Genomic DNA, 17,404 nt, shown 5'->3' with positions numbered 1-17,404 from the left:
CCCAGCCCACAAAAAAATGGGCAAGCGGGTGATTTAGGATCCTTTGAGGTTTGGGGAAAAGGTTAAACATTTTGTTAAAAATTTAAAAAAAATTTTTTTTTAAAAATAAAAATTTAGGATGGACCTGCTTCCTATAACATGTACTTGTGGCAGAACAACCACTTGCAGAATACTTTCATGACACTTTACCAACCTCAAGATGCAAGCCATGACAACTTACCCTTGTTTGTTTTTACATACACAGGAAGTAGTAAAAAAAATCTAGCTTATATCTAGTTTTCTATATTCAAGTGTTTTTGTTTTTGTTTGTAGAGAGAAGTATCTAGTTATGTGAACCTGCTCTCTGATGTGGCCGGTACTGTCCAGACATAGGTTTATCATCCCAACTGCTGTTTGTGAAAATGGGGCTCAGGGGTAGTCTTTCCATGAGGCAGGGTGAGGTGGTTGCCTAAGGTGCAAAGAGGGTCACAGGGGACAGCAAGTGCCAGCCCCCTGACACCACAGGTACTTTCCCATGACCCTCCCTGCCACCCAACACTGCCTCTATTGGGCATGCTGAATTTTCCCTTCCTTGCCCTCTTCTTTGCCTTCCCTGACTTGAGTTAGGGACACCCCTGCCACCACTGCCTGTCTTGGTGGCATAGAGGCTGTTCTCATGAACAGCCAAGTCCAGGCTTAAGCAGCCAAGTCTGGGCTTGGCTGCCCGTGAGAATCACCAGGATCCGTGTGGATCCTGGCGCTGCTTTGGCTGTTAGCCGAGGTTAAGGGTGCAGATCGTGTGCAGCTTGCGCTGACATGGAGCTGGGTGCCTAGAGTGCCCATCCCCTGGGGGCATCTCCCAGTACAATGTGCGGTGCACTGTGGGATTTTTGAAGGCTGGTGCAATGAGTCCTCGTCTCTGTTTACCCGCATTGCGTGCCACAGGGTCTAGAGCGGTCGTTTGGGGGAAGGTAAGTTGAACTTTGCCTCCCCCCACTGCTCACCTGCCCAGCTGTGTGCAGTAATGTCAGTAGTCCCACTGTCTGTTTCATTCATTCGATTTCATTCATTCGATGTTTGCATGTCACCACCACTGCCTCAGCCAGCATGGCTTGAAAAAACAGAGCACCCTTCTACAGATGGCAGAGCATAATATTGTCCTTCAGTCAGCAAAATGTCTTAGATCTCCTCCTCTAACTAGGCCCCATCTCTCACCTTATCAGTTTTTGCATTCCTCTCAACCCCTCGGATTTCCCTTATAGTGGCATCCTAGCTCCTACATCCTAGCTATATATCTGTCTCTTCAACTAACTCAAATATGTATTTGAAAATTTAGTATAAACCAGAGTACATACTGAGAATACACAAAATGAACATGAGGGACCAAAGAGAAAGTTTTCCCATAGGGACCAGAAAAGACAGCGTAAATGCCACCTAAATATCCCTTTGAGGCTGATAAACCCCACATCTGTTTTACCAGTTTCCTTTTGCCAAACCCCATGTCTCTGCCTCTCTTGCTGATCTTTTTCTAAGCCCTGTTTGTAGACCCTTCAAAATTCTTCTCTCTTCACCTACCCCGCTTCTCCTATGGTGTTCTCTCTCCCATCTTCCTGGCAATATGAATATAACAAATATTTATATACCGCTTTTCAGCAAAAGTCCCCAAAGAAGTTTACATTAGGGATGTGTGAACCGGCTCGATGTCGAGCCAGTACAATGTCGAACTGGTTCAGTTAGACAGTTTTGGGTCGAACCGAACCATCCCGTTTGGTCCGACCGCAGACTGAACCCGTTTGGTCCGACCGCAGACTGAACACGCCCCTGACTTTTCGGGGGTTCGCGAGGTTTTTTAATTTTTTTTTAAGAATATTTCATGGCACTTTTCCCTTAGGGTGAGTTGTTGGAGGTGGCGGGTGTGTGTGTGTGTTTCATGGTGGTTCCTCCTTCCCCTGCCAGCCTCAATGCAGCCTGAACTGGCCTGTTTGGGCCCTCCCCCTCAGCACGGTGGCCATTTTGGAGGCTGCTGTGCCTGTGCAATTGGCCTCTGAGAGGCCTGGGTTATGCCAGGCCTCTCAGAAGCCAATTGCGCAGGCGCGGTGACCTCCAAAATGGCCGCCGTGCTGGGGGGAAGGCCCAAATGGTCTGAAGAGTTGGTCGAATGGCCTGGTTTGGGCTGCATTGAGGCCAGCGGGGGGAGGGGGAACCTCCGTGGACCCCCCCCCCACCGCCTCCAACAACTCCCCCAGAGGTGGTAAGTGCCATAATTTTAAAAAATAATAATAAGGCTTGTGAATCCCGAACCAAACCGGAGGGGGTTCTAGGGGGTGTCCGACCAAACTGTCCTGGTCTGGTTTGAGTTCGGTCTGGACTTGAACCGAACCGGGCCAGCTGATTCCGTGCACATCCCTAGTTTACATAGATATAAATAAGATGCTTCCCTGTCCGTAAAGGGCTCACAATCTAAAAAAGAAACATAAGACAGACACCAGCAACAGCCACTGGAGGGATGCTGTGCTGGGGACAGATAGAGCCAGTTACTCTCCCCCTGCTACATACAGATAATCACTGCTTTAAAAAGGTGGCTCTTTGCTCATTTAGCAGGGGACAGTGGACCTTAGTGTCATCTTGGGACTTCTCTCCTTTCTTTTTTTCCACTTCTAGGAAGCTGCTGGCTAGTTACTCACACTTTTTATACTACAGCATTTCTAAAATCAACCCTTTTCTTTTTGCAGCTGCTGCTGCAACACTCACTTATACCCTGGCCCTCTTCCACACACAAAAATGCATGCTGTTTTTGGCCTTTGTTTTGTCACCTTTCTCATTGCCAAGCTTTGGCACTTGGACTTATGCTTTGAACTTACAATTGTTCCTTTAAAAACAAAGCTGGGAAATGCTCAACATCCTGGTCTTGTTTCAATATTAGCATAGATTTGCAGGACCTGCTTAATTTTCTTCTTATTGGCATCCCTTTGTGCTCCAAAGTGCATCATATTCCCTCTAAGTGCAGCCTGCTGGCAAGCAGTGACTGTGCAATTTGAAGCAAAATAAGATAGACTGAGAATAAATCATTATTTGCTGTACTAGAATAATGCTTGGAGGCCTCTGTTGAGATTGGAGGTCATTTACTTGTCACTGTGAAAATACATAATGACACTCCTTTTGCCAAAGAGCAATAGGCAGGGCACAGAAAGAACAAGAAAACCGGGAATTTCTATTTTGCTGATATGGACCAGGGAATAGTGGCAGTGATATCTCAATGCTGAACATATTTAACTTCACAAGCAGGATGAGTCATGGGACAGAAGAAGTTCAGTTGGTTTTTCAGAATTATGGCATTGCTATGAACTTTATTTGATTTTATCCTCTTATTTCAAAGGCTGTGGGCATCCCTTAAGTCAAAAACCAAAACACAACTATTAAATGGTCAGGACCATGACTGATAACTAAAAAGTAGAGATGTGCATGAAATGAATTTTGCATTTTGTTTTGAGCTTGTAACAGAACACAAACAGCCAAAATGTTTTTGTCAAATCAGCGGTCTACCCAGTTGTTTTGATGAAACAAAACTAAAAACATTTCAGGTGTTTCAGCCATAGGGAACAATGAGGTAACCCCCAACACCTCATTGTTTCCCAGGAGTAGCTCCTTGGGACACCAAACTGGGTTGGGTGGTATGGCATGATGGGTGCTACCTATCACCTAACCCACAAAAGAAATGGGCAAGTGAGTGATTCTAAACAATTTTTTAACCTTTCCCCCCAAACCCCCATAGGATTGGAAGCCTGTGTCAGAAAACTAGTCAGCAAGGGAAAAACAGACTCCAAAATGGCGCTTGAAACATTTACACTTTTAGAATAGAAAAGGAACTGTTTTGTTCCTAGTTTGAAACAGGCCTTTTATTTAAAGGACGTTCTGTTTCGAGCTTGAAACATACAAAATGGCCTATTCTGAGTCAAAATGTTTCCACATCAAAATGTTTTGCACATTCCTACTAAAAAGTAACACCATAGCATGATCTGCTTTTGGAATGAGAAAACTTCCAAAAGCAGTTCATGCTATGGTATTATTTTTAAAAAGAGGAAATGTCAGAAATGCTATTGCTTTCTGTGAGCCTGAGCAGCTTTTTAGTAGGAATGTGCAAAACATTTTGACGTGGAAACCAAAACATTTTGAAGTTTCAAAACCAGTTTTCCATGTATCGTGGGGAACTGATCAAGAAAGACAACTCCAAAGCTCATTTGACCTTCTAGCACTGTTGTCATGCTTCTTTTCAAGCTGAAGGCACAGACAAAATCCAAACAAGATTTACTGCAATTTGCTACTTTATGTCAGCTCAAAAGCAAAAACGTTCTCAACTTCAGGAATGTTTCTAGGCCTCATACCCCATGTAGACAATAAGAAATAATTCTATACCATTTGGCCTCTTTTTGTATGGAAGTCAGAGGAGTGTAATTATATTTTTGATCTTTGCAATCTAGAATTCTGCTGGACTCATGCCAGTTCCTCGACCCTTGTTTTAGATTCCCTTGCTTTTATGAAGCAATTGTGCTAATCACTGAGCAAGAGTCTGAGGCTAGTGTTTGTTTCAGTCACAGCAAACTGCTGGGCTCCTTGGCAGAGTTCCTGGGCTTTTCATAAAAGAGATTTCAGGATCGAATGAAACTTGCATATCTTGTTCCATGGGATTATAGAGCTGCATTATCAGTGGATAATGCTAGTCATGCTCTGTGCTTTCTGTATTGTACAATCTGCCTTCCAAAAATACAAGAGATGTTATTTCCCTAGGGTTATGCCATTAAGTGAATCTCAACCATTACATAAACATTAATAAGAGGTATGTAGTTCCACAAGTAGACTATCTGCTTTTTTGGTGGTTAATATTTAATTGTAGGCCAAATAAAATATTAAACAAGCAAATTATTCAGTTGTATGTGAGAAAACAGCATCATTGGCTAATGTTGGCTGACAAAAATGACTTGTTGATATTTACAAGAGACGAAACAAATATTCACACAGAGTGATGGAAGTGTGAGATAAAAGATATGCTCTTGAGTACACTGAACTTGTCAATAACCTGGAGAAAAATTTCCTTTGAGAAAGAAAGTCAGCATGCAGCTTTATTCCTTTACATGCTTAGTCAACACTGGAGGCTTGGGAAGAACAAATTGTGTATTTACAAGAGGTCTCTGATGCTTGCTATAAGCCCCACATCCCAAATGATACTTTTTGGTGAAATTAACGGGCTGTTTTTGTCAATTTCTCTCTCTGACTTTGTGATGTAACAGTACTCCAGTTTTGCACAAACTCCTGTGGTGGCAGTAAAAGCAACAACCTTACTAAAAATACATCTAATATGCAACTGCTACTAGGAATGTTTGCTTTCTTCTATATAAGGGGATTTTTCTTTCATAGTTGAAGTGAATGAAGTGCTAATGGAGGAAACATCTAGTAGGGCTATGCAACTCTATTTGGGTACAAAATGATTTGTACCCAAATCTACCTGTTTTGGGAGATTTGTGGACAAAACAAATTGCCCTGTGCTAGTTGTCCAGATTCAGGTCCAAAACAAATAATCCGGATTTCAGACACAAAAAATTTGTAGATTGGGATCTCCCATTTTATGGCAATCTCTCTTACTTTTTCCATTTTGTGTCAGGAACATTTTTTGAAAATCCTGCCCTCCCAAGCTTCAGATTAATGACTTACAGTGTGCAAAGATTGGCTGGCGATTCCCCCCTGGTTCCAGATTGGCTCATTTCCATTCAAATCTTGTGTTGCCAGGGGTGGCTGACCCAGCATTGGCTAGGGGAATGGTGAAAGAAGGGACAAGGGTGGGTGGAGTTCAAAGGAGGGATTTTCAAATGTACTTCAGGAGGCAGGCAGCCACCATTCTGCCTTTCTGTCTCATGGGAAGAGAGCAAGAGAGAGCGGGTGTGAGAGCTATTGGACACTACCACCCACACCACTCTTCTGCCCTCGGAATCTCTCTCTCTCTCTTTTTACCCAAATCAATCAGGATTTGGATTGATTTGGAGCTGAATTGAATCCGGGGTGATTCGGGGGCAGATTTGGACCCCCCCCCCAAATGATTTGTGCACATCCCTAGCATCTAGGCCTGCAACTAAATTTCATCAGATAATATACTATATGTGTCCCCATCAGAACAGATGTTTTCCTGAAATGGCGGGTAGGCTAACCAGAAACTGCAACACTTCCGTCAAATTGATTGAATGTCCATATTTTGTTTAAAACCTATTTGATCAGAGAAGCAGGTTGTTTAAACCCTTCCCATTGTGCCAACTTCACAAAATCTAAATTACCTCTGGAACTGTTATGTATCCTGCAGGGGGAAAGTACAGTATCCTATGGTACTTATGTTTCCCCCATGAGGCAGATTTTATCTTTGGTGTAGGGAGATTTATGTCAGGGAAAGGACAAAAGTGGAAAGGTTTTGGTGCCTCTTCCTCAACACTGCTTCTCTCCTAAAATCAGCAACCCCATGCAGCTTCTTTGAAGGAGAACCAGGATTTCCCACACCTGTGGGAGACCTGATAACAGGCTTCCCACATCGCAACTTGTTCAGTTGTTACCCAAATACTGATTTTACATTTTCTTGCTGTCTTCAATGTAATAAGAATGAAACCCTTTGACTACAAAATTTATAAGGCAGTGTAACCAGGAGAGGAAAACAGGTACAACAACCTCCATGGCCTGGATTAATTCAAACAATTATTTCTTGTCTACTTATTGTTTGACCAGTGAATGTTAGAAAGAAATTTATTATTTGGGGTCAGGAAATCAAAATTAGCTGTTGAATTTTCTTGGGTATTTCACACATCCCTGTACACATGCTATTAAAAAATGCTGCAGCATCTTACTGAATATGGCTTATCATTCATTATCCAGAAGTCATATTAAAATTTTAAAAGTTATGTTTTATTTGTACAAAACAGCAAAATCTTTTTCAAAACTCTATGGTTTTATTAGGCTATTGGCTGGCAGTAACCTGATTTAAGCAAAACAAAACATTTTAATCTCAGTTACACTCACTTGCACATTAAAACTCCATAAAGGTATGTTTCTTTGCCCATTTGGAATTTGCAAAGAAATATTTAGCTCTCATATTAAGGGTATCAAATGTGCATGTAAGACAGATAACAGGTGGTGCTGAAGGAGAGCAACATTTCCTTTTGTATGACACAGAGGATTCACTCTTTAGCCTAAAGCACTCAGGTGCTTTGGTCTTGCTTCATATATTTTTATTTATCTTCATAGACTGTAAAAGCTGCAACATTATTTAAATGTATTCAAAATTGGAAATGAAAATGCTCCTGTTGCAATTTCTATTTTCTTGCCCTGAAAAATCATTTCTATCATGGGTGAAAGCACTAAGTAATACTGTTCAATTAATTTTTATTACTTTATAGACTTTATGGAGTTTTTTTGTCCCTGTCAAATGAAAGATTGGTAGAGCAGTATGAACAAGAGCCCCTACCAGAGGCACATCTAGTCTGTTGGACTAATGGCTTACTTATTAATATTCATGAGCCATCTCATTTAGCTGGTGCTCTTGGGACTTGATTAAAGTAAGGACTCCTGCAATTGCTATTGAAGCTGGAAAGAACCTTGTGGGTGACACAGCTAGCTGTGTGACATTTTTACAGGACTCTTTACAGGACTCTCGTCAAACCCTTAAGATTTCTGTAATCAAGCACCATTTGAATGTGGTGATGGAAAGGTGTTTCAGTGCATCTTGTTTAAGTTTCTAATACCTGCTTTGTATTTGTTTCTGAAGGTCTGAAGGAAGAGATGACCATGTAGATGCCAACAGCCGGGTGCAGCATAATGGGAAACGGTGAATGGGGTGGAACTGGTCTCCAACCGTGAAAGCAGCCATTCTGTGGACTATTACCTGGTCAGAGACACATCAGTCAATTGCTTTTTCAACTGTGATTACTTAGAGGCATAAAGTGGATTTGTTCTGCTGTTTAGGCTGGAATTTGAGTTTCTGCCCTTGCAAATTTTCGAGTTGTATATAACACAGAGAGCGAAGCAATACCATCAGCAACAATGGGTGACATGACAAACAGCGATTTTTATTCAAAGAACCAAAGAAATGAGGCCAACCATGCAGGAGAATTTGGATGCACACTACAGGATCTGCGCTCCCTCATGGAACTTCGAGGAACAGAGGCAGTAGTAAAACTTAAAGAAAGCTATGGAGACACCGAGGGCCTCTGCAGACACTTGAATACATCGCCAATTGAAGGTAAGAAATATATTTTTTGAAGTCCGAGGACTTAGGAATGTTTTGTTTTTCCACTGGAGCCAGGGGGCCAGTGCTTTGAGGAGTACAATGCTATGTGGTCCCTCTTCCCCCTTGAAGCAGGAGACACATAGTAGTGTTTTTTTAAAAATTGTTTGTCTATTTGTTTTGCTCTGCCCAGGAGGCAGAAAAATTCTGCAAAGGGGAAAACTTCAAGAATGAGTGAGGAACAAAGAGACAGATATAGCCAGCTGTTAAAGCTTGTGTGGTGTGAGAGAACAGAAATAGTGCTGCTCTTATAAAGTTGTTAAATATGCTAATTTGATTTTTGAAGGTTTATTTTTAGAGGAATGCATGAGAAATATCCTTGAAGAAATTCTATTAAAGTATCATCTAGGCCACATATATTATATTACTCAGTGTATCCATACACAAAGCATTGTTTTTCATGTTACTCTTACTATTCTCTGGTAATCATATCTTTTTGCATGTCGCCACTGTCTACGTGTCTAAGTTTGCTTTGGATACTTGAAACATTGCACCAGGATCTGTGTCATAGTCTGAGAGACAGTCACACAAGAACCTTTCTCTATAAGTACCTTTGAACACTTTATCTGTAATATCCCATTTAAATCTATTATACACATTATAAATGGTTTTGTGTTTAAGGAAAACTCGCAAGCTTTTTTAAAAGGATGAAATATTTAATCTTCTTTGAAAAGTTACTTTTACTAAACAACATTAGCAGTAACTTTTCAAGCACAGATGGAGGATGATTATGCATAATGAAATGTTAAAATGACAAACGGTTAATCAAGGTAGACAACTTGATTAACACATCAGGAAAACAGAAGTACAGAGTTTTATGCATGCTGATCTTAAGCATTTCTGTTTGTTTACTGCCTGTGACCCAAGTATAATGTCCCTGCATCACTGGTATTGCCTTATATATTTTTTGATGTCACACTAATGAAGCTGTCGAAAATTATCAGTTGCCCTAGCAAGTTAGGGCTGGGATTTTACATTCCAAATTTTAGCTGAATTTTCTTCCATGTGAGTGTGTGTAGGATTGTAGTCTTGGATCAATTTTTTAAAAAAGGCCCTGAAGTGCATGAATCAAAACATTCATGTTTTGGCTGGACTGCAACAGTTCTAAATTATCTGTATCCTCATGTGGACTTCTGAATATTGTGTAGTAATGCATTTTTAAATAGTATATAGGAAGACATTATGAACTAATATAAACATGGGAGTTTATATTGTTTCTCAGAACCTGAAATTATGGGAAATAATATAATCTATTCCTGATAATCTGAAATTTTTCATCATTCTCTTGATTTTCATAGATAAATATTGGTAATATTTTAGGAAATCATGTTACATGGGTGTGCTTGTTTTAAAAATTCCTTGCCGACTAGCATTTATACTTAAGTGGTAATAATGTTTGTGTTGGGGCAAAGTGTTGTGTGCTACATGAGTATTATTAAAACATAGCATGATCTATGATCATAGAGCTATACATACTCTTTTAGAACATGTATAGCCTATAATTCAAATACTCAATTGCATAACATTATAACAACTGAGAACACAGTCATAGTGCAGTTTCAGAAGAATTCTGTATTGCATTATTTACGGAAGAGGCAGCGATAAAGAAACATAATCCTGCGTAGCAGATCAGGCTATTCAGTTCCATTTTGTCTGTTATACCAAGTACTCCAAATGTAATCTGTATCTGAGGTAAGAATCCTGTGTTTACCATGAATAACTGGAAAAATAGACATGGAATTCAGAATGAGCCTCAGTGCATAAAGGCATTTCAATGTGTGTAACCACTGTAATAATGAAAGTTATACCTGGTCATATGTACAAGGAAAGAATGTATACTGGGCAGAAGTATATGTCACACTGAAATCTTTGTTTGGCAGACTATTTTATAGGGTGATTTGCCACATTGTGGATGTAACAAACATTTTATTCGGCTTATTTTACCAAAGCCTTATATAATGAAGAAGGAAAATGAGCCTACACCAGCTTATTTGAACATTATCAAACCTTTCTTTGAGTACCCCTCCCTTCTGAAGTGAGGCAGGTGGTGACTGGAGAGGGCGTTTTCAGTCATGGCACCCTACATCTGAAGTGCCTTTCCCAAGGAAGCTTTCCTGAAGCCAAACCTGATGCCTGGTCTTCTTGGGACCAGGAAAATCCCTTTTTATTTGCCCAGTATGTTACATACCTGGCTTTAATCTGCTATCCTTTGTCTCTGCTGCTTTTGAATTTTTAGTGTTGTTTTGTTTTGTTACAGTAATGTATATGCTTTTATGGTATTATTAACATTTGGCAGAATCCAGACTAAGTCATGAGTACATATCATCGAAATAAATGAGAAGTAAGTCTTGACTAACCTAAGTCTATTAATCTAAAAGGAGTTTAGTTATGACTAATTTACTGTTGAACCTGCCCATTAATCTCTCTATATAACATGCTTAGGTCATATGTGACAAGCTCCACACCCGCCATAGCCGCAACCAATGAAAACATGGCCCATACCTGTAGGAGGAGGAGAGACAAAGCTTGAAAGTGGCCATGGCAGGCGGGATAGCGGCGGCGGGGATGTGGCTGGTGGGGCGCGGAGCTATAGTGGCACAAGCAATGGAGAGGGGAGACCGAGGCAGGCATGGTGCCGAGGGCGAGGGGATGCAGCCAGCAGGGTGTGTGCTGGCGGCGGAGAGGCAAGACCAAGATGGGGATGGTGGTAGAGGCAGCAAAAACTGCTTCTGTGGACCTTCCTGCCACCCAAATAACAGATTGGGCCATTTTTGGACCATTTCAGAGCTCAATATGTGCATGCAAAGAGAGACCCGAAATGAGTCCCAAACAGCCTGAATTGTGATTTTGGCAGCAAGAGGGCCCAGAAAAGGAGCTTTCGCTGCCTCCACCACCATCCTGGATGGCAAGGGGCGGCTTATGGGGATGAAAGGCGGGGCAGGGGGCCAGATCGGTCCATGGGGGTTAGCGGCAGAGAGAACTACCATGCAGATGCTCTGCACCAGCCCAGCTAGTTGTTGTTGTTGTTAGAGTATTAGAGTATTAGAATATAGCATTTCAACAAAAATGTTTTCAAACCAGTTTACATAATCAAGTGAATAAGATATTGATTCCCTGTCCCGAAGGGCTTCACAATCTTATATTGTTTTACTATTGGCATGACTCCTGAACCTGGAGTTTGTTTATGGAAGGCTGACTTCAACGTGTTTTAAATTAAACAAACACATAGAGAAATGTACCCTTTTAAGATGTACAGTATATTGCACACAATGAACAGTAAAAAGCCGATTAGCAGTAACAATAATTTTGTTGTGTGGACACAGCTAGGACACAATTAGTTGTTTACTCCTAAAGTTCGGAAAAGCAAGGCACTGGGTGATGGTGTGAGACAGGCAGGAAGAAGTTGCTACCTAATTGGTAATTTGATGAAATCTGAAGTAAAAAAAAGATTTTTTGTTTTATTGTATGTTTTAATCCTATGTTGTGAGCCACCCAGAGAACAATTTGTTATGAAAAAAAGGAAGGAAGGAAGGAAGGAAGGAAGGAAGGAAGGAAGGAGTTTCTAGCTAACTGGTAATTTGATGAAGTCGGAAGTTAAAAGAAGATTCCCAATGGGGATGGTAATACATTTAAAGCAATGTACAGGTGGCCCTCCTTATTCTCGGGGGTTCTGTTCTCACCTTTAGGCACAAATATGGCAACCGTGAATAATAAAACTTTACCTCTGTGGGAATCTGGGGGTTAGGTCACACACACAAAAGGTTAAAAATATTCCTCTACAAAATGTGGCTTAGTAGTAGAAGACCCTGTGGAAACTGTTCCAAAAAGCATATGTCACTTTGGAAATGCCATTGTTTCCCTTCCTTTCACATAGCTACTTATGCATTTCTGCGGTGATTTGTGATATCTGTACAAAAAGATTCAGTTTGTGTGGCATAGCATCCAGACATGGACAATTGATCTTTAATTTTCAGAATATAGATTTTCTTCAGTATCCATCCATTGCATTAATAGTATCATTAAATGTGTGAAATCTAATAGGTGTCTCACATTTCTTGATCACGCTAAGTTTCTGGTGCAGTGCTCTTTCTGGCTTCCTAGGGTATTTTCACAAATCACAGAGTGAACAAAAGTTGCATTGCCAAAAGTTGTATGCTAGTTGTATGCAACCTTGGCTTGCCAGAGAGCCAGCATGGTGTAGTGGTTAGAGTGCTGGACTAGGACCGGGGAGACCTGAGTTCAAATCCCCATTCAGCCATGATACTAGCTGGGTGACTCTGGGCCAGTCACTTCTCTCTCAGCCTAACCTACTTCACAGGGTTGTTGTGAAGAAAAACTCAAGTATGTAGTACACCACTCTGGGCTCCTTAGAGGAAGAGTGGGATATAAAATGTAAAATTAAATTAAAATTAAATTCCAGAATGAGTTGGTCACAAAGGGCCACACTATGCCCATGCCCTTGGCATAGCCTCCACCTTCCAGAGCACCTTTTCTGTTGAGACTCAGCAGGAGTGGTGGTGGTGACTGCAGCACTGTACATGGAGTGTATACACATATTGCTTCCTCTTATATGTTCCCTGATAGCTATGTCCCTCTAGTATCCTGCATGAAACAAGAAAGAAGAGTCCATACGTCACTACCAGATAGTAGCAGGCTGGTTGTCATAGCGATGAGAACATCACTAGTGTTTTTTTTTAAGAACCTGCTGTGTTTGTATGCTTATTCAGCATTAGTTAGGGGAAAAAAGTTCAAAAAGCTGCAGAGCTATTCTATTACTTCCCCATCATTTAAAGAATCTTTACTGACTCCCCGCCCCCAACTTTCCTTGCTGGTTATGTGCTCCCCTGCTGTGCAAAGTTAGTACAGTACTGGAGCAATTGTGTAGCTTACTTCCCTGCTTCTCTCCAGACAAGCATTTCAGATAGTAGCATGGCTGTCTGCAGTCCAACAAATCTATATCCCCATTACCTGGGGACATAGCTTGAGCTTCTTCTCTTTATTCCTGGGTATGCTCATAACATTCCAACACTTCCCTCTCCAATTTGTTTTGAAATGCCGCCATCTCTTTTGGCATGCTGCTCCTTGATTAGGAAAGAAATTTAGGGAATGGCATTTTACCGGCTGCTTGTTAGTACAGAAGACTCTAAAAATCAGTTTAAAAAAAAAATAAAATATCAAAAGATAGCTTGTCAAAATCTTGAAGCATAATTTTAAGCCAGTCAGGCAAGATAGGACTTAGAGCTGAGTCTACTGGGGGCCTTCTAATCCCAGTGGTCCAAGATAATGTGGATCCTAAAATTTCTGCTATAGTTGAGGTGCCTTCAGCCTGCCAAATGACCAAACATCCTGAGACAGACCTTGAATAGCCAAACCCTGAGCATGAACACAAAATTGCAGGATGTAATTGGCCAAAGTTGACCATGTATCTGAGACCTTCCCAGAGATTCAAAACAAAAGGAAATCATTAACAGCCTAGAACAATAGTACTAGGTATCAAGACTGCTTCTATGAGCTAGTGAACCTTGTTTTTCCAAAATTCCACAGAACTCCTGGCATGTCTTCTGGCATAGCCTTCACTGAGGGAGAAGCTAATGGATGCAGGAGCTCAAAAATGGTAGCCCAAAAATGGTAGTGCATGAAAAATTGATTATTTTAATGCCTCTGTAGGCTTAAAAGATTTATTCAGAGACTTGAGGCATACAAATGATAAATGTGTGGCAAAAGATATATTAAAATATAAGCATGAGCAAACTATAACACTCTAAGAAGTATATGAAATGTGTGGCATTTGAAGCTACTATTAAGAGTGTTGTGAATAATAAAATTCAACCCCAATATCCGCTAACTCTTTTCTATACTAAACAAATCTAAGCTCCTAATCTATATCCCTAAGTGAATCTTATTTACACTTTTGGCAGTTTTAAAAGTGTTCAGGCTTCTCCAAAAGGATCCAGGAAAAACTTATTCTTTAGTAAAATAACAAACTAATAAAGAGCTAGCTACTCAGTGGATAGGTGAGTGTACAGGGATACAGTAAAGTTGCGCACATGACTATTTTTGGCAGGGCTGGGGAAGGTTGGATGGGGAAGTAGGAGCGTACCTACGTTCCCCCACATGACAGCCCATTGCTGCTCAGCCGTGCTACTGACACAGCCACACAATCACTGCTGTGGTGAGTGGTGCAATGATCTGGAGGCTGCAAGAGTGAAGCCTGGCCTCCAGGAATCCCACAATACACTACATGAGCCATGTGGTGCATTGTGGAAATCCCTGAAAGTGGGTCACTCCTTCCCCCAGCCTCTATTATTTAAATGGCTGCCGGCAGCCCAGTCACCCACACCACCAGTGGGTAGGTAGGAGGGCACATGTGCACCCTCTTACCTCACTCTTATCTCTGGCTACCCTGCAGAGGAGAATTGGGATCAGGAGTGATCCCAGTGGTTCTCACTGCCAACCTTCCTCAAGCTAGTGCTGCCCTACCTGGGTTGGGCTCATTGTGAGAATGACCTCAGTGTGGTTTCTAAGAGGAAGGAATCATGGACAAAACAACAAAAGCAGCAAAAGAGAAGTGTGCAAGAAGGGGAAAGTAAAATATAAGGAAACAAAAGTGGGGGGAAATCTGATGCTTTCCTGCTGACTTTACATTTTATATCCCCAAAACCAAACTTTTTCCCTTTGTCTTCTCAGGCCCTGGTTGGTTTCCACCTGTTGTACCAAATTTTCTCATTGGCACCAGTGTTCCTTCTAAGGAACATTTGCACTCAGTTAATGTTAGATCCCGCTCAGGTTCAGTTAGGAAGGCCCCATTCTGAATGCAGGTGTGCACACACTGCCTTGATACCTCCGCCCAAAACAAAACTCATTCCATACACAGATGGAAAAAATTAGAGAGAACACTGGCACTGTGTGTTCCCCATTTAAACCCATAGATATTTAAACCTCATATTCTGCTTTGATCATGGCCACCTGAACCACATCAGTCCTCCAGTCCTCCCAATTTTGACAGGATTTGCTAATGCTTAATCTTCCCATTCACTGCCTGCCTCCTTCCAGCCTTTGGGTCCTTTATCTTCATCAGCCAAGATAATTTACCAGATGCCGTAAACCAATTTAACAAGATTCAGATAAAGTGGGTCTTCTAATTCACTTCTTACACATATTCCAAGAATTGTGATAAGGCTAATGCATTAGCCTTATCTTCCAGGACTCTCTTGCTAAATGGTGTTTTTGTTTGTAAACCCCATTCCAGTGGTTAGCCTGAGTTTTCATTCTTTCATGGTACACAGCAAAATGCTAGCTTTCTACTTGATTTATCTTTATTTGGTTCAGGTTTTGGTCCATTGTCCTTTTTCAGTACGACTCCCAAAGTCTAGCATAGTCTAGGCAGGGCTGTTCAACTTCAGCCTTCCTGCAGATGTTGGCTTACAGTTCCCATAATCCCTGGTTATTATCGACGGTGTCTGAGGATTATGGGAGCTGGGGGGTCTAAATTGAGCAGAAAACAGCTGGGGGGGGGCAAAAACAGCTGGAGGGCCTAAGTTGCGCAGGCCTGGTCTAGAGAATAGTGTCCTCATCAGCAGTGCATAGGCTATGCCATTCATTATCTAGGCCTGGAATATGCTGTTCTGATTTTTGCATTATTAATTTGTTTGTATTATTTTTTAAGAAAAAAGTTTTTTTTAAAGAAAAAAGAATATCAAAACACAGACTTAAGAATGACTTCTCAGACCAGCCTCATAACCCTATGAGACAAAGGTCAGAGAATCAGAAACTCTTGCTTATCTATTGCATGTCATCGAGAGTTCTATTCATCTGCTTACCCTTGGTGTATGATATGCAGATACTTGAGCAGAGAATGACCTCTGCCAGGTAGTGTACTTGCAACATTACACCCATAAAAGTAGAATATCTGACAACCAGTTAGCCCAGTTGCAGTTTAATCTTTAATCTTGGTCTCCCTAAAAAGTAATGATATTGTATATATACCATCCAAATGTTTTATTTGGTGACTGACAGGAGATGAACACCTGGAGCATATGGAAGGTTTGACATTGCAGAAATAAAGCCCCAAACAAGGTAGCAATGGTAGCCCCACAGAAATTTGGCCAACTGAAGGTGTTGTCCCTCCAGATCTGACCAAAGCCATCAGAGAAAGAGATAACTGTACAGGAAAACCTGCTGGCCACATCTTGAAGTCATTCGCACAGTCAAAAACTGTATTCTACCCAGGTTTGGGAGCTGTGTGTGTTCCCAGTTTTCAGCTGTGTGGAAGCAAGTTAAGAGGAAAACTTGGGGAGAAGTGATTGTGTGGAAGCGAGGTAGGATGAAAAGTTACCCAGGTTTTCTTCCTACCTTGCTTCCACACAACTAAAAATTGGGAGCACACAGAGCTCCCAAACCTGGGTAGAACACAGTTTTTGATTGTGTGAATGACCTCCTTGCCTTTTCACTAGGAAAGGACCAGGAAGTGAAACCCAACTGGTTTAAATTATGTTACAGCAGTCCCCTCTCCTGGATCTACCCTGCCTGTTAACTGTTTGACCTTTGCTACTCTTCTGGCTGACTGATTGGGGGCTGTAAATAAGACCTCAAACAATAGGGGGGATAAAAGAAGCTCAGGGAATCCTATTTGTTTGCCTGCAGATGTCAAGGCTGGTCATGTCTTTGGTGCCATGTTAATGGAACCACGCCTGCTCTACCAGTGAGATTTGGAATTCTTTCAGGAATTGGAAAAGCCACTGGGTCTGTGCAGAGCTTGTCACACTTTTGTATCTGCTTCCCTTTTAAATACAAAGCATCTAGTATAGGTTTAATCAAGAATTTTATCAAGAAACAACTCAAGTTCACTCCTTTCCTTTATTCTTCTCCCTCCCTCCCTCTCCCTCTGCCCTTCTGACTTCTCCCTCTCTTTCTACAGGATCCCCACAAGGACAAACTTCTGAATAACAGAATTGATTAGCAGATAATCCAGCTTCAAAAGTGGAAGGGATGATGAGGAAGTTGCTCTTGGCTTCCAGTTAGGGAGGCTGTCAAATCAGAGGCAGGTTTGTGGGCTTCATTCTAGCAACCTGGCGCAGGAAGAGAAGAGAGAGTGAATTACCCCTCCATATC

The 17,404-nt window shown here is 41.5% G+C and overlaps 1 protein-coding gene across 30 annotated transcripts in view; it reads left to right on the top strand.

Moving 5' to 3' along the window:
* Positions 1-17,404, top strand: part of ATP2B2 (ATPase plasma membrane Ca2+ transporting 2) — a 697,462-nt gene that overhangs the window by 416,585 nt on the left and 263,473 nt on the right. For all 30 annotated transcript variants that reach the window (XR_008315871.1, XM_053294622.1, XM_053294618.1 and 27 more), the window contains one exon: positions 7,775-8,248. Coding sequence is in view for 29 of the 30 variants with exons in the window: in XM_053294622.1 (XP_053150597.1) it covers positions 8,050-8,248 (199 nt within the window). In the remaining variant the exon portion in view is untranslated. The remainder of the gene's footprint in view (positions 1-7,774; positions 8,249-17,404) is intronic.

This window comes from Hemicordylus capensis, chromosome 2, assembly GCF_027244095.1.
Source record: "Hemicordylus capensis ecotype Gifberg chromosome 2, rHemCap1.1.pri, whole genome shotgun sequence".
NCBI classification, from domain to species: Eukaryota; Metazoa; Chordata; class Lepidosauria; order Squamata; family Cordylidae; genus Hemicordylus; species Hemicordylus capensis.
The sequence above is the reverse complement of the archived record's forward strand: the minus strand, read 5'-3'. Positions and strand labels throughout refer to the sequence as shown.